The 20066-nt window shown below is 52.3% G+C and overlaps 7 protein-coding genes across 7 annotated transcripts; 3 read left to right on the top strand and 4 right to left on the bottom strand.

Moving 5' to 3' along the window:
- Positions 1–1111: 1111 nt before the first annotated feature.
- Positions 1112–3067, bottom strand: BDV14DRAFT_50382 (uncharacterized protein). Its single transcript, XM_073776925.1, has 2 exons — positions 2704–3067; positions 1112–2629 (listed from the first exon to the last, which is right to left on the bottom strand). Exons 1-2 carry the CDS (start codon positions 2881–2883, stop codon positions 1256–1258), a joined length of 1554 nt encoding a protein of 517 aa, XP_073628984.1. The 5' UTR covers positions 2884–3067; the 3' UTR covers positions 1112–1255.
- BDV14DRAFT_50412 (palmitoyl-protein thioesterase family protein) lies at positions 3047–4476 on the bottom strand. The gene has a single exon (XM_073776926.1). It carries the CDS (start codon positions 4228–4230, stop codon positions 3253–3255), a length of 978 nt encoding a protein of 325 aa, XP_073628983.1. The 5' UTR covers positions 4231–4476; the 3' UTR covers positions 3047–3252.
- On the bottom strand, positions 4314–8830 carry BDV14DRAFT_171957 (uncharacterized protein). The gene is made up of 2 exons (XM_073768517.1): positions 8164–8830; positions 4314–8078 (listed from the first exon to the last, which is right to left on the bottom strand). The coding sequence occupies exons 1-2, from the start codon at positions 8382–8384 to the stop codon at positions 4847–4849; spliced, it is 3453 nt and encodes a 1150-aa protein (XP_073628982.1). The 5' UTR covers positions 8385–8830; the 3' UTR covers positions 4314–4846.
- Positions 8831–9626: 796 nt separating this feature from the next.
- On the bottom strand, positions 9627–10097 carry BDV14DRAFT_199468 (mediator of RNA polymerase II transcription subunit 31; the record flags this gene model as incomplete). The annotated part of the gene is made up of 1 exon (XM_073773265.1): positions 9627–10097. One exon carries the CDS (start codon positions 10095–10097, stop codon positions 9627–9629), a length of 471 nt encoding a protein of 156 aa, XP_073628981.1.
- A 221-nt stretch (positions 10098–10318) lies between these two features.
- BDV14DRAFT_171954 (uncharacterized protein) lies at positions 10319–12536 on the top strand. The gene has a single exon (XM_073768516.1). It carries the CDS (start codon positions 10682–10684, stop codon positions 12356–12358), a length of 1677 nt encoding a protein of 558 aa, XP_073628980.1. The 5' UTR covers positions 10319–10681; the 3' UTR covers positions 12359–12536.
- A 1530-nt stretch (positions 12537–14066) lies between these two features.
- BDV14DRAFT_50346 (alkaline phosphatase) lies at positions 14067–16628 on the top strand. Its single transcript, XM_073776923.1, has 3 exons — positions 14067–14260; positions 14321–14523; positions 14581–16628. Exons 1-3 carry the CDS (start codon positions 14148–14150, stop codon positions 16227–16229), a joined length of 1965 nt encoding a protein of 654 aa, XP_073628979.1. The 5' UTR covers positions 14067–14147; the 3' UTR covers positions 16230–16628.
- Positions 16629–18149: 1521 nt separating this feature from the next.
- BDV14DRAFT_50348 (Pal1 family protein) lies at positions 18150–19732 on the top strand. The gene is made up of 2 exons (XM_073776924.1): positions 18150–18593; positions 18644–19732. The coding sequence occupies exons 1-2, from the start codon at positions 18209–18211 to the stop codon at positions 19402–19404; spliced, it is 1146 nt and encodes a 381-aa protein (XP_073628978.1). The 5' UTR covers positions 18150–18208; the 3' UTR covers positions 19405–19732.
- The last annotated feature ends 334 nt before the right edge of the window (positions 19733–20066 follow it).

Raw genomic sequence — 20066 nt, 5'->3', positions numbered from 1 at the left:
CGTCTCTGAGCCAGTCAATTGGTGTGATAGGGGGCCCGCTCGCCCTGTGATAGCCGCCCGCTATTGAACTTGGTTCATCGTATGGCCGAGGGTTCATCCACGTCAATCCGCGGAACAGGGGACGGTCTGCAAATGCAGGCTGAGTCTCACAAGCAAGATGTCACCGTGTCAGAGAAGCAGACCCCGCGCTGCAAGCGATGCGAGAAAAAAGTACGGTGCAGGTTTGCTGAAATGCGGAAGCCTCCTGAGGATCGATGCATCAACTTTAACCCTTTGATTACCGGTAGGCGACTTAATTTTACTGGGTGGTGAGCGCCTAAAGCACAGACACGTTGGGCAGCAATGCATTCGGAGCACCACGAATGAGGAAATTTTCGGGAATTTCGATTCAGGGACCAAGACATTATTGTGCATTTTCTATAATTCTGAAACTATCTGCAAGACCTAAATTTGCCGTCATTCGTCAGCTCATATACCAGGAATCAGGATCGAGATAAACAATGACGAAAGAGCAGATCAGATAGATATGGTGATGGTACTGTTTTCGTTCAACAATCCGAAGATCTCAGGTGAACTATGCTTTTAAGGTAGGTTGCTCATCATAAAAAGATGGGGCCAAGCGGCCCAGCCTCGCGAGAAAAGGAGAAGCAGAATTTTCTTACCTTGAAAAATGAACAAGATCGATCGAGATGCAATTCAAACTGCAAGCAGTTCTCTGTCGGCGTGCATTCATCTGAATCCCAGCCTCGTTGAACAGCAAATAACAATGTCAAAGCAGTGTCGGCGTCAAAACTAGACCAATGGCTTTCAAGAAGGCTACAGCCTCGAGGACTTGGACCTCGTGCGTTGGCTTTGCCTCTCAGCGGGCGTTGAGTCGAGAACCAGCCTCGAGATTAATGAAAGAAAAGATGTTCCGGTCGAAAGACAGATTTTGTGGGCGAGATCCCGAAGCGAGTCACGTGGTATAGTCACGTGATATGCCCAAGTGGATTGCCACTGGGTATCTACCGCGGACAAGCCCTAGCAAATGAAGCATGTTCAATAAGAGGAAGGCTTCCTATGGGTCAAGTAGCCCGCCCTTACTAGAGGCGAATCGCAATGGTCCCGATGAGAAGCTCAAGTACGTGTTGTCCGCTTCAAGGCCCATATCAGGTGGCCCTCCTCTAACCATATGATCGTCGGTAAGTCCGTCGGAGTCCTGAAAAGCAACGGGCTGCCCGAATATTCTCAAAGAAGAGGTCCCTCGATTCTCTGGCTAGTGTAGTAATGTATCACACCCGTTGGGTGACAGGTCAGCTGCAGCCTGTTCGTCGTTTCTTGTTTGGTGTACTCCACGATGCGCTCGAGCATACGTCCTATCCGGAACGAGGCGATTTGCCTCACTTTCTGGCCACGGGGAGCTGGTGAAAGCTTGGTTCTGGATCTGGCTTTTGGAGGGCTCAGCAAGCTGGCTGTACACCGGCCTCTGCGTTCTAGGCGCCTTGTGCATTTGCGGTAGCCAGCCGAAGAGCGCTTGAGTTTGCCCTGTCATTGAAGGGACCGCTTCCGGAGATGACAGCATGAACGCCCTATCACTTCCTCTATGCGCAGACTGCTCGTTTCGACTCCATAGGCTTTGATCAACCTGTTGGTGATTTTGCCTTGGTACTGACAATTCAGAAAAATGATGTGGCCGTACTCCGGCGTCGAGCCTAGATTCCGGATGCAACGCGGCTTCAAATGAGCGCCCTATCAGACCCTCGTAGCTTTTATCATGCATAAGCTGCAGGTCTGATCCCGGTCCTGGTGATGCAGTCTCAGAGCTTCTGGCCTCATACTCTGGTTGACTCTGGTAGTGGATGGGTTGCCTGATTCGGGGCCCGGCTTTTGGTCCATTTACTGGAGTGAAGATATCAAATCTTCCTTCTCTGTCGGCGATGGCCTGATCATCTATAGTAAACCGTCTACGAACAGGTGACGCAGTCCGCGGAATTATAGAGCTTCCGGTACTTTCATTTGACACCAACGGCTCCGGCTCTGGCTCCATCGACTCGGAGAACTCTCGGGGGAGCGTTATTGGAAAGCCATGATCATTGAATTGTAATTTGGGTATGAAGGGCAACTGTGATGAATCGAGTTGTTGGTCGCCTGAATGTATGCTGGTTCCAACCCAATGTCGAGTCCTGTTCGAGCCTTGAGACTCTTCCTCTAACAGCATCGATTGGGAAGTATCAACGCCAGCGTCAGCACGCCCTTCCTGCCCTAACCGACGCCCATCAATCCGTATCTCTAAGCCCTCGGGTATACCGTCCGCATCACAATTATTCCCTGCGCCTTCGAACCGTCTACTCAGATGAGACTGGATTCTCGGCGACCCTCTCGTCGTATTCAGCCTCGCATGATCACCCATCGTAAGACGCCTCCGTTTCCCAAATCGCTCAATATCCGCTTCAGGCGTGAAAGACATTTCAACTGGCTTTGCGGCTCCCACTGAAGCCCAGTCTGTTGTCTCGAGGAGGTGGCGCTTCATCTTGTCTAGTCGGCTTATAGCGGACGATGTTGGGTTTGTATTGGGTTGTGTTTGTTGGCCGGCTCTTGGGTTCCCGGTCGTACTTTGGGATGCGTTATGGTGAGGGCCAGATTTGGGAGCCTTGCTTCGTAGATGGGTTGTTAGATCTGAGCCACGAAGTAGAGGTCAAAATCGGTAGGTCTCTAGTCTCTTACCTCTGAAGCTGGTCCCTCAGTATCCTGCCTCGAGTTCCCAATGCCCTTCCCAAGACTATTGAAGAGGGTAATATGATGCAGACCGCATGACTTGCTCTTGCTCTTGCTCCCAAAGGTCTGCGTCCGGGGTTTGGCATTGGTCTCGGCGTGCCGCCGGAGTCGGCCTCCTGTCCAATTCATTATAACAACGAGAAGGTCTGATGTACATCAGGCTGGAAGGGGATGTAATGCTGCTGAATGTTCGAGGGGACGTGGCTGAGGTGATTTCGATATCGGGGTGGCTGTCATGTGATGGAGCTGGTTATGAGGCTGTGAGCACTTTGGGCCGTTGTGTCTGGAATGATAGGTTGTGCGTCCGTCACACAGCCTCTGAACGAATGTGTTCCTGGCATTTGGTGATCTTCTTATTTTGAGCCCCAGGACCAGAAGTAGGGCGAAGAGCATGACAAACAAGACCTACAGAACGTGCAGCATCAGGGGTACAAGGCGGTAGCAAATGAGCATTGATTCGGGTATTGATAACTGAAGCCAAAAACATAGCTAAATGTCCTAAAGATCTTGGTTCACAAGAACCTCCTCTTCCTGAGCCTCAGTGGGCGAGAGATCAACTTCCACAGGCCCAAAATACTCCTTGAACACCGTTACCAAATCATCGTCAGCCAACTGCATGTGCTCGCCCTTCAGCGTCCCGAACTCCAAAGCACCCTTGTCATCCAGCTCCTTCAGCCCCAACCAATCCTCCTTGTAGATATCCCTCTCCCGCAGCGGGATCACGTCCCCAGATGCCGAATCCACCTCCGCAAACCACGACGTCTCCTTCGGATGCACCATCTTATCATCCTCAAACATGAACATCGCGAAGCGGTTCAAGGTAGCCAGGTTCTCCTTGTATGTAACATTCTTCAAAACCCGCTCATTGTTCACGTCGGCCAGAAAATTGCTGTTCTCGAGGTACGTATCCAAGTCGGCGGGATCGCGGTAGTATTGCGCTGGAACGAACTGCGACTGCGCAAGATTACTCCAGCGTCCGAGACGGAGGAGTGCCTCCGCACCGTGACAGACGAAATCAGCCCATCCGCAGACTTGGAACTCCGAGATTCCATTATGCTGGCTGCCAAATGTGACGAGGTTTCGGACAGGCGGGAAATTGCATCGCTCGACGTAGGCACGGAGGAACTGGCCGCCTTGCGAGAAGCCAAGGGCGTTGACGGCGGGCGCGGTGGAGAGGATCGGTTCGGCAGCGAGCTGGTCGCAGACGGTGGAGAGTTGGTCGGTGACGTTCCCGATGAAGGTTGCTTGTCGGTCGGCGGACGCGGAGTCGCCAATATGGATTATGTGGACGTAGGTTCCTGGGTTGACGGCGTCGGCGAGGGAGGCGACCTCTTTGAGGCCGTCGCGGGTGTAGTCGTCACCGAGGCCATGCCAAATCACCAAGGGGAGAGGTGTGAGCTCTGAGGTTGAGGGCCTTGGAAGAGCGGCCGTGAGGATGGGAAGGGCAAGAAGAGGAAATTGTAATATTTGGCGCATTGTGGCGTCTGATGGGAAGTGTCGGAGGTGAGGTGAGGTGAGTTGAGGAGAGATGCGACGGGGCTGGGGAGCTTATGCGAAGACATCCGATCACGTTTCCCATGTGATCTGATACCACTCACAACGCGAGAAATAATAGAGCATTGAGGTCGCTAGTTATTGCGAGCCTGAATCCAGAATACCTTGTAAGTTCCTCTGACAGCTTTTGTATTTGGTGGAAGCCACACCGTACTACTTGTTCATCGATATTTGACCCGCCAGGTGCACCGTGATAAAAATATATAGTTTAACTCGAACCAATGATCATGCAGAAGGTGAGTCAGCCTAAAAAGATACGTACAATTCTATAAATCTCCACACACTGAACCATAACAGAAGACTCAAATAACAGGGATATAGACGAAAGGAAATCTAATAGGTGCCTGGGGAACCCAGCACAAGGAATGGATGTCAAAACCGTTCAACAGGCTAGAGTAGAACGCAGAAACAAGAAGATGAAGCAAGTGAAGACCCAACAAGAACGGGTATATATCCGTAGAGCAGTCAATCACCGTGGAAGCCATTTAGATGAGGAAAAGGAAAATGAGGAAGGGAATGTGAAGAAAAAGGGGGTAGACTAATACGGCGGGCGTCCAATTCCACCCGTCACACTACGTCTACCAATGTAGTTGGATGTCGGCCTTGTTTGGCGAGAAGAGTCTGGCTCGGATGACGAAAGAAAGTTGTCCAAAAGATTTTGCACATCGCGTCGCTGAGACGTTTCTTCCATTCCGTGCACGCCGTGTGATTGAGCTCCGGCAGTCTTGCCGTTGATAGCCACCTCTGGTACTTCGGCACCAAATCCGGCACCTGTCCGCGATTTCTGCCTGTGCAGTGTTCTGTGCTCAGTCTTTCCGTTGATTCCGTTCTGCTTGCGGGGGCCAGGGGCCGTAGAAGGCCGGTCTGATGCGGCCAAGGAGCGTTGGGAATCGTTGGGGAAACCCCCTGGAATAGACAAATCGGAAGGAATTGGCGGGACTGGAGGAATTACGTAGGAGTTGCGAGATGCCAGGTGCGGGTGTGAATAGTTGACTCCGTTACTCGTCAGAGCCCTAGGGGTCTCATCCCCATCCAATGGCTCTTGTCCGTCTCTCGTGGATGGCGGGCGAATCGAGCCCCCGTCTCCCTCAAACTCAGAGTTGGAAAACCCACTGACCATGCTTTCGCTGCTGGATGAAATAATACTGCCGTTAGAGGCGTCAAGGCGGCCACGCAACGGACTCAATCGTCGATCTCTGGCTGGAGCCTGTACAGAGAGAACACGCCTCAGCTCGTTGACATGAACTGGAGAGTCTCTGCTCGAGCTATGGTGGGCGGTGCCCGTTTTGTCCGGCATGCTCATGCGACGAGAGTTGTGAAGGCCTGCGCCCGCTACGTGAGCTGTTGAGGGCGAGTGGGTTGAAGCGGAGCTGCCGGTACCATTGGCGTTGGTGTTTCCACGGACGGGTAGGGTTCCTGTTCTCGAACCAGTGAGTGACATGGCTTCGGACTTTTCGCGCTCCGCGGCTTCTAGCGCACTCTGCTTGGACCATGGCGTCATCATTTGCTCTTTAATTGCGGGTGGTAGGAGATCGCCTGGGTGCAGGCTGACTGGCGACATATGCCCACCTATTACGGGTTTCCCGAAATTGCGTCCCGGAGAAGTTGGTGGGCTGTTAGCAGACATGGTGCGGTTATAAGACTCCTCAATCCGGCGGACGAGTTCCTCGGCACCACTCTTGAATGGCACCATCTGACTTGTTTCACCACTTTTATGGCTGACAGCATGTCCTCGAGTATCCTGGATGATGCTGTCGAAGCTAGCCAATGAGGAGGTAATGCTGTTCAGCCAGATACCTCGGGCCTTTCGTAGATCGATCTCAGTAATGATCTCCTGTCCAATTCTCAAAGTATCCAGGCCAAAAGACTCCGTCAACACCCACAGATAACCATGCACCAGGCTTCCGATGGTGACTTTGGCTGCCGATGTGTTCAGACTGTTCAATGATGACATGTCGTCTTGGAGCCTCATAATCATGGGTAGCCCAAACCGCACCGCGTTAATCCCAAGATGCTTAATGAGGCTGGACAGCAGCAAGTGGAGTATTCGGACCTCAGTCTCCTCCGGTGCATGTTGAAGAGCCGCCTCATAGACATTCAAATGCAGCAGTCGGAGGAAGTTCGACTGCGCAATCGTCACGGCCTTTTCTCTTTGATGAGCACCCGTTGCTCGCTTGGAAGCTCGCTCCGATGCATCTGATATATCGCGCCGTGAGACCAGAGCAGTTTTGATTGATCGATCTTTCAGTCTGAGGTCGTTTTGGTTTGTTTCAAGTTTCAGCCAGCACAGCAGTGCGTCAACATACGCATATCTGACTTCCTTGTGCGAGTCTTGAAGAAGCCAATGAGTTCCCTCCCAGACGTGGATACCGACTGGGTTCCTCGATTCAACACCGGCGGACGCCGTAGGCCGCTGGGAGTTGGCCACCAGAAGGATGTTCTTGATAGCCCGCAAAGCGCTGACCTTGGCACTGGGCAAGAAGAATGACGTTGGGTCAGACTCTGACGAGAGCCCCTCGGGTTGATCTGGTGCAGCGGTAGCCAAAGTCTGATCCTGGTTGGACGCCGGTTTTATCCGCGTCAAAATTGCTCTAAGCATATCCACAACTTGGTCTCCATAATATATATGCGTAGTGAGGTCACCAATGCACTTTTGGAGTAGCAAAAGCAAATCGTTCTTTTTAGGGGAAGGCTCCGCGTTATCCCCATAGTGGTTCTTTTCTTTCTCAGCGGACTGTTCCTCTGTCGCCTTTTCGGACACCGGCGATACCAAGAGCGCCGTGTAACGCATCAGGCCGAGCAACACGTCGATCACGCTGAGTCCGATCATATTCACCGATGACTTCAAGAGATAGTCGATGATGTAGATGACGGTGAAAGCTTTGTCCAGATGAGCTTCTTTGGTAGGAATTTCGAACAGGACCTCCATGGCGGCAGTTGAGATGATGAAACGAGCTTGAACAGGGCACCATTTCGCAACAACTTCGACCAAAGACGTGGCCCAGTTGTTCTCTTTAGTCTCAAGCAATAAGTAGCTGTTGTTAGACTGTGCTTTGCGTAAGATGAAATCTAGCACAACTCTTGTAGTAACGCGAATCTGGCCACGGCTGCTGCCATTGACAATCACTTGTTCCAAACAGCGGAGAGCAAGTAGCCTCATATCTAACTCAGCTTTCTTATCGACGTCGGCGATATTCTGGGCTGCCAATGCGGGGTCGCCCTCTGCGGTATCAACGGTTTGCACTGTTACTGCACTATATCTTCGTCGTACCCCAGGATCCGGCTGCTGGCGTTCTGTCTCATGAAGTTGACGTTCAAGTGATGCGATCAAGAGGTCATCTCCAGTGTAAAGGTTCTCCAGAATAACAGGTAGTATTAACCGCAGAGAATCCCCGCCATCTGCTGCCAAACTAGCTTCAGTGCTGACCACTCCCTTTATAGCTCGCAGGCCTGCGTTCTTCCATCTGATTGCCTGCGGGGCACTGGGTGCGGTCTTGGCCTGGGGCTGGTAATCTTCATGAGCGTAGCCAGCGTAGATTTGAACGACGTCCCGGTATTGATTCGCAAAGTCCTGCTCAGCAGAGAGTGCGGCCATGTCCTGGTGTCGGCAAAATGTCTCAAAGGTCGCAATCGAGTCCTCGACCATCGAGATATCGCGAGATCGGAGCACTGTCTCGATGACGGTCAAGACGGATCGGGCAAAGATTGGGAGATCGCGGGGAACTTTCTCGATGAGCGCGCTGAGGATCTGGAGTGTGACTTGGACGTTGCTGACGTAGAGCTTCAGCGTTAGTATTGACAATTCCATAATTGCATCCAATAAACAAACACGGCCAATGATCTTCGCAGACTCACCCAATTTTCCGACGCCAGACATCTCGGGCAGCCCTTTTTTCCAAGAACGTGCTAACCTTAGGTAGCTTGCTACGTCGCGTGCTCACATAGTACAGAAGGTAGGAGAGTTCGCTGGAATTCGGCTTGACTTCTTGGACACCCTTTTGGTACTGGGGATAACACTTGAGAACCAATATTTGATGCTTTGGGCGGCATTTTTGGCGTACTGCTTCCATCGGCATGGTGAACAGGGGTATGAGGCCGATCGTCCAGGGGTAGGTGTCCGTTTCAGGTGGGAGATAGAGTCCGGATAGACCGAGTGAGGAATTTCAAGGGTGTCGCAAAAGAGTGAAGATGAGTTGGAGCGGCTGATTATGAGGCGAGCACTGCTAAATCATCAGGAGCGCTTGATGTCACCTTGCAGGAGTCGCGGAGGTGCGGCCGTGATTAGTGGAGATTGGCGAGCGAGGTGTTCGCGATCTGGGCGGATCAACAAGGAGAAATAAGATCCATCTGTAGAGATGATCTGAATGTACGGTGGCTCTTTTCAAGCACAACCGGTGTTGCTGAAAGGCAACAGGGGGAGTGGCTGTTTGTGAGATTTGGGGAGGCTCGAGGGGAAGACAGGGAAATAAGTGGTTGGGTCAGCGCCGGAGGGTCGGCAACTTCTCCCTGTCCGCGGACACTTGGCGATCACCTTCCTCAGAGAGTAGGTTGTCAAGAGAGAAATTAAATGTACTATGAAGACGCTAATTGATCATTTGGAGATTTTCATAATGTCAATTCTATTCATGGGTTCTTATATAGTGTGGTAGCTGCTTGGTAATTGGTTCGTGTGCCTTGCCCAGCCGATGACGATCTTGGGTCTTTCCACCTGGCTCATCGGGGATATCGGTCTCATGCGTATCATTTAATAGCGAGATGGAATTAGAATATATCGACTCATGTCGATGTTTGCTGCTTGGAATCCCTGATTCCGACTGCCAGCAGAACCTGGTTATAGATGCTGTGTTCGTGCAAGGATGGAAGGCGCGCAGTGCTCCATATACTTCAGCTGCTCACGTTCCCCCGCATTATCGTCCCAGTTGAGTAACCATTAAGATGCGCATCCTCGGGGCGTAGGCCGGGTAGCAAATGATGTTGAGCAACTAGCGCGCGCTCGCGTGTTATGTTCTTTTCGCTCTTGGAGTTGCCGGCGCCATTGACGATCACGGGGGTGCTACCTCGGTCACACATGATGTTCCAGAACAACAAGCAGGGAAAGGCGTCACTGCATCGATATCGCCCTCGCGATAGGTACGAATGCCACTAAGAATCGCGGGGTTCAATCCAAGGATCGAAGTAGATCATGTTCGATCTATACCTCTCGGAACCACAGATGTCTCTCGTTTGCGGGGTTTGCTGCCTGATTCCCAGCCCACAGTACCCGGCCACCGAGAAGCAGTAAAGATCCAATGGACATGATAGTGCCACTTGTATCATAATCAGACATTTGCACCATTGCCCTGGGCTTCTGCACTCGCTTTATCATCCCCGTCTTGTTCTCCTGCCCCATTCGCACCGCCCTGTTCGGCGTTCAAGTCCACTCCCGCTAAACCCTCAATCACCTGGGGACGAATGATATCACGACGAAATGTTTCTTCCTGGAGTAGTCGAAGCGCGCGTAGTGTCGCACCAGGATGTGTCAAGAACTGAGAGTATTCGGGCGTCTTCCAGTAAGAGTAGAGGTAGGCAAGGTAGGCAGCAAACGCCTCGGCCTCCGGGTCTTGATTGTCATCGTTCAGATCGCTCTGGTTACCGGATTTGGAGATTCCTAGCAGGTTTGGATAGGTTACTGCAAGATGGGAGAGGTAGTACGGGTTCGCGAGGGAGGAAACGAATTCGAGCTCGAGCGTGAACCGAGGATTGGTGAGGGTTGGGGGTGGCTGCGCTTGATTCGGTTGCGATTGAGCCATGGTGAAATGCCAACGAGAACTCTCGTGTAGAGCTAGAATAGCTTCAGTGAGGATGACGCGACCGTCTTGGTGTTAAGTGTTGTGATGTAGAGGAGGAAGAACAGCCAAGTGAAGCAAAGCTCAGAGCTCCAGCGACGGAGCGCGCCAAGACCGGAAAAGTCGTTCCTGGCCATAAGTCCGCCTTATCGCGTGACAGCCGTTACTTCCAAATTGATCCTACAAGTCATTCAAGATTCTTCAATTCTTCATCAATTGCTCGTTTGATAATCTACGGACCCTAAGAGATGTCGCCCACGATGACTCTGCTGTCGGCAAGCTCCGAACTCCATAAACAGTTTGGGGTAACGGCGGTCCCTGTGGCGTGGCGGGGAACCAACCGATAAGCAGGGCAGTCCTTTTTTATCACAGCAACAATCAGTGGGGTCTAGGCAAGAGTACGCATCCCGCCGTTGCAATTGATACTCTGCTATCGACTTGGCAGAAATTTCTCATTTTCCTCACCGTCATAAACTTGCAGGGAAGACTTTTCTTTCCTGAACGGTCTCAGTTTTGAAATTGGAGAGAATCAGCAGGGACTCACCAAGATGGCGCACATGGACATGGAAACACACCTCTCGCAACGGTCTGCGTTAATAGAGCGCGAGAAACTCAGCAGACATGATCAGTCTTTTAAGCTGAGCATGTCACCGGTCGCGCAGAAGGCCGCTACGATCCTGTCCAGCATCCGCAAGGAAGAGCTGAAGTCGTTCTGGACAGCACCGGCAACTACCATCCCCACCCACGACCTTAAGGAAGTCATGTTCCCTGGCATGTCATTTGCGTTATCGCGGGATCGGATGGAGCAAACTACGTTGTGGAAGATCATCACGGCGATGCCGAAGGGCTGCCTTCTGCATGCGCATATGGAAGCCATGGTTGATATCGACTGGATGATTGATCAAGCGATCGACATACCGGGATTCTACATAACGAGTCCGGTGGCACTATGTCCTGGCACAGGATCAAAATGGTCAGAGCCATTTGAATTTCTATATCAGCCTGGTGCCCAGGATGGGAAGGAGCCGGCCAACATTTGGCAGTCGGACTACATGGCTAACAAGCCTGTGTCAGTCAAGGCCGCTGCTGAGATGTACCCTGGTGGTGCTACAGCTTTCAGAGAGTGGGCTGTTTCACGGATGACCATTAACGAAGAAGAAGCTCTGCAACACCATCACGGCATCTCCGACATCTGGAAGAAGTTCATCGCCTGTTTCGGCGCCATCGGCGGCCTCTTTTTTACAGAGCCCATCTTCCGCCGCTGCGTCCCTCGACTCCTCCAACAACTCAACAATGACGGTATCAGATACGTCGAGCTGCGCCTTGGTCTAGTCCAACCCTTCTACCGCGAAGGCTCCGCCACCCCAGAGCCAGACTTCACCTACTTCCTTGAGTGCTTTCAAGACGAAGTCAACAAGTACACCTCTTCTCCCGCAGGCCGCAACTTCTGGGGCGCACGCATGATCTGGACAGCCATCCGCGGCATGCCCCTCGAGTTCATCAAATCATCAATGGAACAGTGTCTATCATGCAAAAAGGCTTTTCCCGACTTCATAGCGGGCTTCGACTTTGTCGGGCAGGAAGACGCTGGGAAGACACTTCTCGAGCTTCTCCCGCTCGCAAAATGGTTTCAGGCTGAATGCACAAAGCAGAATCTCAATATCCCCTTCTTCTTTCACGCAGGCGAATGTCTAGGCGACGGCGACAGCACAGACTCGAACCTCTTCGACGCGATACTCCTCGGTTCACGACGTATTGGACATGCCTTCTCATTATACAAACACCCGCTGCTAATCGATATGGTCAAAGAGAAGAAAATCCTCGTCGAGATGTGCCCAATCTCTCACGAAGTCCTCCGTCTAACATCCAGCATCCTCATGCACCCGATGCCAGCACTACAAAGTCGTGGCGTCGCCGTCTCGCTCAATAACGATGACCCTGCTGTTTTGGGTCACGGCAAGAATGGCCTCAGCCATGACTTTTATCAGGTCCTTGCTGGGTTTGAGAACACGGGGCTGGCGGGCTTGGCGACGATGGCAGAGGATAGTATTCGGTGGGCAGCGTTTGAGGATCAATCTGAAGAAGAGTGGCAAGGGGCCATCGTGGAGGGTGTCAATGGCAAGGGGGTCAAGGCTAGACGGTTGAAGGAGTGGAGAGGGGAATTTGATGAGTGGTGTACTTGGATCGTTAGGAAGTTTGGGGAGGCAGTGGTCAATGGGCACTGATGGGGTTTTCGGTAGTACAACATAGAATGCTAGATACTCGTCACGACCTATAAATATTTTCGAAGAATAACATCTTCAAGCCAAAGCTCATATCCATTTATCAAGGGGTCCGGACGCATATGAATCGGTACAGAGTATAGACGAAAGTCAGGGTCACGGGAACAGAAGGTGAGACCCCTCGACATTTAGGTACAACAAGACACTCGTTCAGAGGATCAAGGCATATATTCCATACCATGTTTATACCTAGGGCTACTACGTATCTCTTATCTCTCAAACGAGCAAGCAAGCACGCGCTCTCGCCATCAAGGTACACGCTTTAGCACGGTATGCAGGGAGCCTAGGTTGAGGACCTTGAGAACCGATCTGCAGGGCACAAATAAGCTTAAATGACAAGCATATGTGCAGACAACGTCAATCGAGCCCTTAAATCAATACGAATACCGATTATTAAGCGTGCAGTGCAAGTACTGTCTATATAAGCTCCAGTCCACGTCTAGGTGAAACTCCATATCAGCTGCTGATACTGACACACTCCAAGAGATCAGCAGGGGCTCTGTGGAGAAGCCTAACAACTGTTCATGCAGTAGGCTTCTAGAAGAGTACTGTTAATGGCATGGAACAGGAACGCGTCTTGGTATGGATGTCGTTCCTGTGAACCGCTGGTCATCTGCGCCTTGTTGCCTTGCCACTTTAGTAGAGATCCTAGGGTTGGATGCTAGTATCCTGCAATTAAGAAGAAACGCATATTCTATTTCAGACTGTATGTAGATGTATTTGGATGACCGTCTGGTTCAGCTCTCGTGTGATTCCAAGTCTAGGTATGGACAAACCAAGTCTCGCCTCGGCTAGGGCAAGGATGAAAGCTGTTTTCATTGAGTTATATTCGAAGCGCGAGCGCATGATATCTCCATTGTAAGCGAAGGGCCTTCATTGTGTAGAGCAGCTATCTCGCATGGTTTGTTGGTAACCAGCGAAAGCCAACGGATGCCCCATATGCATCTGTCAGGTTCGCCTCAGTGGGCCGTTCATATTGACCCCTCATCGCGAGATTCTTCCAGATCTGTGAAATACAGCGCATGGTCAGATTGTCTCCAGAGATTGGTGGAAGTTAGAGAATAGCTACATCTTATGATGTGAGATTTGACGTCGAACAACCTGTTGGAGAGCTCATTTCCGTACAAGCATCGGTTATGCCGGAGGATTCCTTGGTTCGTATTCCAGACTTCCATGCATCAACCCCACCGGGCGTAGATTAGCTCGAGTCGTTCTGTGGTCGTGCGAGAAGCAAGGACGAGAAAAGTCCGAAAGAGTGAGCAACGGGGACAACGGCTGGCAGCACGTGTAGGGGAGAGTATCAGAGGCGATGCTTGGCGCCAAGGGAGGGCAGTTGGTCGCGCGGGCAGTGACCCAATCCAAGCTTCATGGCAACACTTTTAGCTGCCGCACGTGGACTGCTTTATGCCTTTTCATTCGCGCTGACTGTCAAGCGCTCTTGAGGTCGCATCCGCCAAGCCAGCTAGACAGGGTCCTGAGATGGGGTTGTTTATCACTCCTGGCGGAACCAGCAGGTTCGAAATGAGCGATGGGGAATTGGGTCCCAGCCTGCATCTGTCTTACTTAGCTACCATGCGATTGGAAACACTGTGCATCGGAGCTCACCCGCCGCGACTGGTCGGTCCTGAATTCCTGATCGGAAATACTTAAAGAGGGCCCTGTTCCCCCTGCTTGACAGCTTTGTGATTGTCCCACCACCCTGTTGAATCATTGACACTGCATTCCGATCAGCATGAGGCCTACCTCTTTCGCCGGTGTGGCATTGTTTGCCTCTGGTGTTCTCGGTCAATACTACCAGCGTCTCGGTGGTTGTCCTTCCCTGGGCTGTGTCTTCCCTCCTGACCAGTGAGCTCCTTCTCAATGCGGACCTGATAAGAGATACCAGACTGACAATTGGACTCATAGGGCCGACTTCCTTCCCGGACAACGCTTCGATATCCGTCTAGAAGTCCACTCTCCTGTCAATGGATCCGAGGCACGCGACGGTGTTCCCGACACCAACTTCAAGTTCACTGTCGGCAAGAAGGGCCAGGAGGGCGTTGATGTGACTAAGTTCTTCGACATTGAGGATCCCGAGCTCGAGAGTTGGCAATTCAGCTGGTACGAAGGTAAGCAGTAACTTCTTGGGGACCTGCTTCTCGTGGCACCGCGCTAATCGGCTATAGATCTGTATGCTGAGGATGCTGAGAAACCCTCCATTGTCAATGTCACCTCTAAGGCTTACCGACACCTGGCTCTGTACGAGCCCGGTGAGTATGAGGCTATCCTGACCTACTACGGCGAGGAGCAGACCGTCGCCAACTGGCTTGTCCGTGATGTTCCCAAGAAGCGTCGCGCCAAGAACGTCGTCCTCTTCGTCGGTGACGGAATGACCACCAACATGATCACTGCTGCTCGTCTGATTGCGCACAAGAGCATCAACGGAAAGTACCAAACCAAGCTGCAGCTCGACAAGTTCCCTGTCCTCGGTCACCAGATGACCCACTCCATGGACTCTTTCATCACTGACTCCGCCAACTCCGCTGCTGCTCTGTACGGCGGTCACAAGACCACCGTCAACGCCCTCGGTGTCTATGCGGACTCTTCTGAGGATCCCTTTGATGACCCCAAGTTTGAGCTGATCCCCGAGATCTTCCGTCGCCAGCACCCTCACGCTGGTATCGGAATTGTCTCCACTGCTTTCCTTGCCGATGCTACTCCCGGTGCCCTGACCTCTCACACCCGTCTTCGTTCAGAGTACGACCACGTTATCAGCACCTTCCTTGATGGCATCACTAACTACACCTGGACTGACTTCGACGGTCCTGACGTTCTGTTTGGTGCCGGTGCAGAGAACTTCCTCGAGAGCGAGGATGCTCCTCGCGACTACTACCAGTTGTTCCAGGACAAGGGTTACAGTCTGAGCTTGAACAAGACATCTCTCGAGGCCGCCTCGAACAAGGACCGTGCTCTTGGTCTTTTCTCCATCTCCAACCTGCCCACTTGGCTCGACCGCAACGTCTACAAGACTAACCTCCAAGGCCAGGCCAACCACCCCAATGGCTCTGGCTCGGATGCCCTTGACCTTCCCGGCCTCAAGGACATGACCCTCAAGGCCATTGATGTCCTCGACGGACGCCGTCGCGACGAAGGATGGTTTCTGATGGCCGAGGCCGCCAGCATCGACAAGCAGATGCACACTCTCGATTACGATCGTTCCCTCGGTGAGCTCCTTGAGCTTGATGACACGGTCAAGGGTACCATCGAGAAGCTTGAGAAGCTCGGTGTCCTCGAAGACACTCTCGTCCTTGTCACTGCTGACCACGGCCACGGCTTTGATGTCACTGGTGCTGTTGACACTCAGTATCTGGAGGAGCAGGAGGACGACCGCGACAAGCGCCGCGCCATCGGTATCTACCAGAACTCCGGTCTCTCGCAATACACCGTCGCTGGCTCCAACGCCCTCCGCTACTCCGAGGGCGTTCACTTCCCCGCTCGCTGGGACCCCCGCTACGCTCTCCACGCTGGCACCGTCGCCTTCCCTGACCACCGCGAGAACTACAAGGTGCACAAGGATGGCCCCCGCACTCCCGCTGAAGAGGGTGGTGACGGTACCGTCTACGCTAGCTACAAAGACGCAGTGAGCGGGTTCCTGATCAACGGAACTCTTGCTCCTGATGCCGACCAGGGTGTTCACTCTTTGACCGATGTTCCTGTGTTTGCTCAGGGCCCTTGTCAGGAGTTGTTCGGTGGCACGTACAACTCCATCGACATCTTCTTTGGCATCGCCGAGTGCCTGGGCTTGGCCGAGACCAAGGGTGGAAAGCACCAGTGATGATGTATGCTACCAAGTAATGAGCAATTTAGAGTGGTCATTTGATTTTCTCTCTTTCGATCTACGAGATGACTGCTAAGAGGCTGTCGAACCTGTATATTACCTTCCATATACATATTAGTGCCAAGAAAGTTATGTTCATGCTGTCCTACCTGTCTCGGACAATATTTGCCTTGCGAAAACACATGCAGGGAAATGTTGCTACTGCCCAGTACCTATTATTAACTGGCGAGGATGCTGAAAGAAATGCAAGCAGCGAACCAAGCGCCAAGAAGGCGCAACATTCCGCAAGCTCGCCCAGCGACAATCGCGACCCAGAGCCGACGTACACCAGCGCCAAAGTACGCAAGGCGGGACGAGCAGGATTACTGAGAGGGGAAAAGGCAATGCTAATCTTTGGGTTGGGGCAGAATAGGGACGGGTAAGCGTCGAAGCGTCGATTGGGGGATGCCGATCGAAGGCTGGTAAAATGACGGGAGGACGCGGCCTCGACGGAAGGAACAGAGAGACCCTCGAAGGGAGACAATAGTAAAGGGTGTCACGAGCTACTACGTAACTCACCTGTCACTGTCGATGAAGCTGTTCTCAGGATCTAACATTCCAGTCCCTTCTATTTATACTGTGCTGACGGTGATATCATTTGTGCCTGCCCCTGGACTGTGGTAGTGGTAAGCTGACGTAGGCTGGACCAGTAACCACCAGCAGTGCAGTCCCGACGGTCTGGATCTGGATGGACTGAAGAATCAGAGAGTATAGTAGACAAAAGAACACACGAGGACAATTGTAACGGACTATGTTATGGACTGTAAGGCGACGAGCTTAATAATTGACAATCACGAGACAGCCCGACCGAGCCGACGATCGCAGCAGCAGCAGTTCTCTGGCAAGGGGGTCGCCGTTCTCTACGGTCCTTGTCCGTCTGTCTTCGTCTGTCTTGGTCACTTCCCTCGGCTGCTTCTTTCTCTCTCTCCTCTCCTCTTCTCTCCTCAGTCAACCTCCACTCTATCTACATTTCTACACATCTACTCTACTCTCGCATAACTATCTCCTTTCTCGGACATATATCAAAGATTATCACTGCCCATCATCCAGCAACCCCACTATTGTCATTCGTGCTTAAATCGCACCCCTCCAATAGTCGCACCCCCCTGACCGACTCCCGCGGCATCGCTGTTTCAGCACTGCTCTTCCAACCCTCTCCTGTGTCCATCCACTCCCATTTCCGTGGCCCGCGCTCGTCCTCCTTTGTATCTGTTACCTTCCACCTTTCTCCCCCATAATCCTCTCATCTCCTCAATCCAATAATCAACGCGACCGGTCCTTTTCTCAATCGTCGCTGCCTTGCGCAACGCTGGCAAAAATGAGCGCTCCTCAGCAAACAACGCTTTACTATCCACCCGGCGTATCGCTGGGCCCGCAAGGTGCGTCATCAAGTTTGATCTCTCTCTATCGTGCTCGTCCTTTGTCCAGTGTTGTTCACCGTCGTGTCCTACGATCTGTTTCATGTCCGGTGGCGGCGTGCCCCTGACGCATGATTGCGACGACGACAACGGCCTTGGTTCTTTCACCATTGGTGTATTTGAGTTGATTTATCGCTCGAGTGATTGATAATTTTTCTTTCGCTTTACTGATCTCTCTTGTGTTATAGCTTCTCCTTCCCCCTCCAGCCAGCAGTTCCCCGTTAACTTGGGCTCCAACAACCCCTTCCGGACACGTACTCTATCTCCCTCTTCTACAGCTTCAGGCGGCCGACCTGAGCGACCAAAGTCGACGAATCCTTTCTTGGATGACGCAGACCCTATTTCGCCACAATCAGCTTCCAGTGCTACAGTGAACGGACAGCAAGACATGACGCAGAACACACGCGACCTCTTTGTAAGTTTCTTGGATAAAACCTCCAGGGGCGATCTAGCCTAATTGGTGAATTTTCAAATGTATAGGAGAACCTCTCTCTCAACCCGGCTCCCAAAGCGAACGGAATGCGACCACCGCCTCCGCGCCCTGAAAGACCGCCCCAGGATGGACCTCTAAAGAGTCGGCCACCACGGCCGACAAGGGAGCGATCCGAAGGCCGATCCGATGACCCCTTTAATATCTTTGCCGACCCTCCGAACCGCTCTCGGCCTACTGGATCCAGTTCCCGCGACCGCGAGAGGCGACCGAGACCCCGCAGAAACTCCGAGTCCTCGGTCATGGAGCGAACCCCGAAGCTTCTCGATGACGAAGACGAGCGACGGCGGCGTGAGAGGCGTCGACGGGAACGTGAAGGTCGTTCCAAAGATGGAAAGTCTCGTTCTAAGAACAAGAACTACCACATGGACATCATTGATAAGTTGGATGTGACTAGCATTTATGGTACTGGAAGTAAGTATTGCCATGCGTTTGTAGAAGGTCTAATATTGATTCCGACTTAGTGTTCCACCATGACGGACCCTTCGACGCTTGCAACCCCCACCGCAATCGCAAAGGCCAGCGAGCCACTCCGATGCAGGCGTTCCCCAAGGACTCGTCAAATATGGCTCTCGGTGGTGCTGGCCCAGTCAGCGACAAGCTCGATCTAGACCGATTCCACGGCAGGGCGCAGGAGGGATACAATGATTTTGCTTCTACTGGCGTGGCGGATAACGCCAACAAGGAAGGCGGCTCCTTTGACCCGACGTCTCGCATTGACCCGGTCCACGGCCAGCAATCCATGGGATTAGGTACTAGTACTTTCCTGGATGGAGCGCCCGCTAGTCGCGCAGCTGTCCGCGAGGCTCAGACTGATCAGTTCAATGGCGGCGGCTTGGCTCGTAAGAAGAGTCTTGCTCAGAGGATCAGAGGAGGCATCAACCGTCCAAGCCCTCGAGTGTTATCTCCACAGGGTGCTTACGCATCCCCTGGCGCTTCCACCTCCCCACGCAATGAGAAGAACCCATTCTTCCAGGACTATGATGACGCTTGGGAGAAGAAGGGAGCCCGCATCAACACCGCTGAAGACTCCATTCCGACAGGTGGACGAGTCCGATCATCCAGCAGCCCGAAACAGACGACCGCTTCTTTGGAGAGACGGCATACAGATGATCGTTCTCCCACTGGACTTGAAGAGACCAAGCCCGCGGGTGGTGGCTTCATCAGCAGAATGAAGAGTCTGCGCAAGCCACCTCAGCCAAGAAGGCGAGTCACCGATGATTGAGTGATTTTATCGTATTCTCTTCGCTGTCAGTTGCCTTGACTATACCTACTGGCGAATGAAAGCAAACCGGATGGCCAGGTACATACAACAATAGCGGGGCTGCCTTTCCAACAATAACTCACAATTGATCTCGGTTAAGAGATCAACGAGTCGTGCTCTACACGGCGGCCCGTTTCGTGGGTCTCATGACAAGGGCCCCTCAGCTCCGCGACTATCCGGCAGCATCTCATACAATAACAATACCTACCTAGCATGGCGAGTGGATACCGGTGAATCTGGCGCGGCACAATGTGATTTGTCCTTTACTTCTCTTTTTGCATGCTCAAGTTCATACCAAGCTCAAGTTGTACTGAAAATAGCGCACTGGATGCAGGAGGATTAGGATTCGGATTTGGGAGTAGGCGTTTTGCGATTGATGTTTAATCGAGGCCGGCCTTATTTTACTACTTTACTTTTTGTTCACATCCTCCTCAGCTTGTTCCTTCCTTAATCTCCTATCTCATGGGGGTTTCCTATTGCTTTCCTAGCTTATTGAAATGAATACATTGCATTGACCCTTTCCATTCCCTCCACCTCCCAAGTATACACATCTATATAGAACGAAACCGAGCGCATCCACAAGACACCGGAACAAGGTAACAAACCCGGAGTTCCGCACTCTT

This window comes from Aspergillus stella-maris, assembly GCF_047715825.1.
Source record: "Aspergillus stella-maris strain CBS 113639 unplaced genomic scaffold BDV14scaffold_22, whole genome shotgun sequence".
NCBI classification, from domain to species: Eukaryota; Fungi; Ascomycota; class Eurotiomycetes; order Eurotiales; family Aspergillaceae; genus Aspergillus; species Aspergillus stella-maris.
This window is presented reverse-complemented; position numbering and strand designations above follow the sequence as displayed.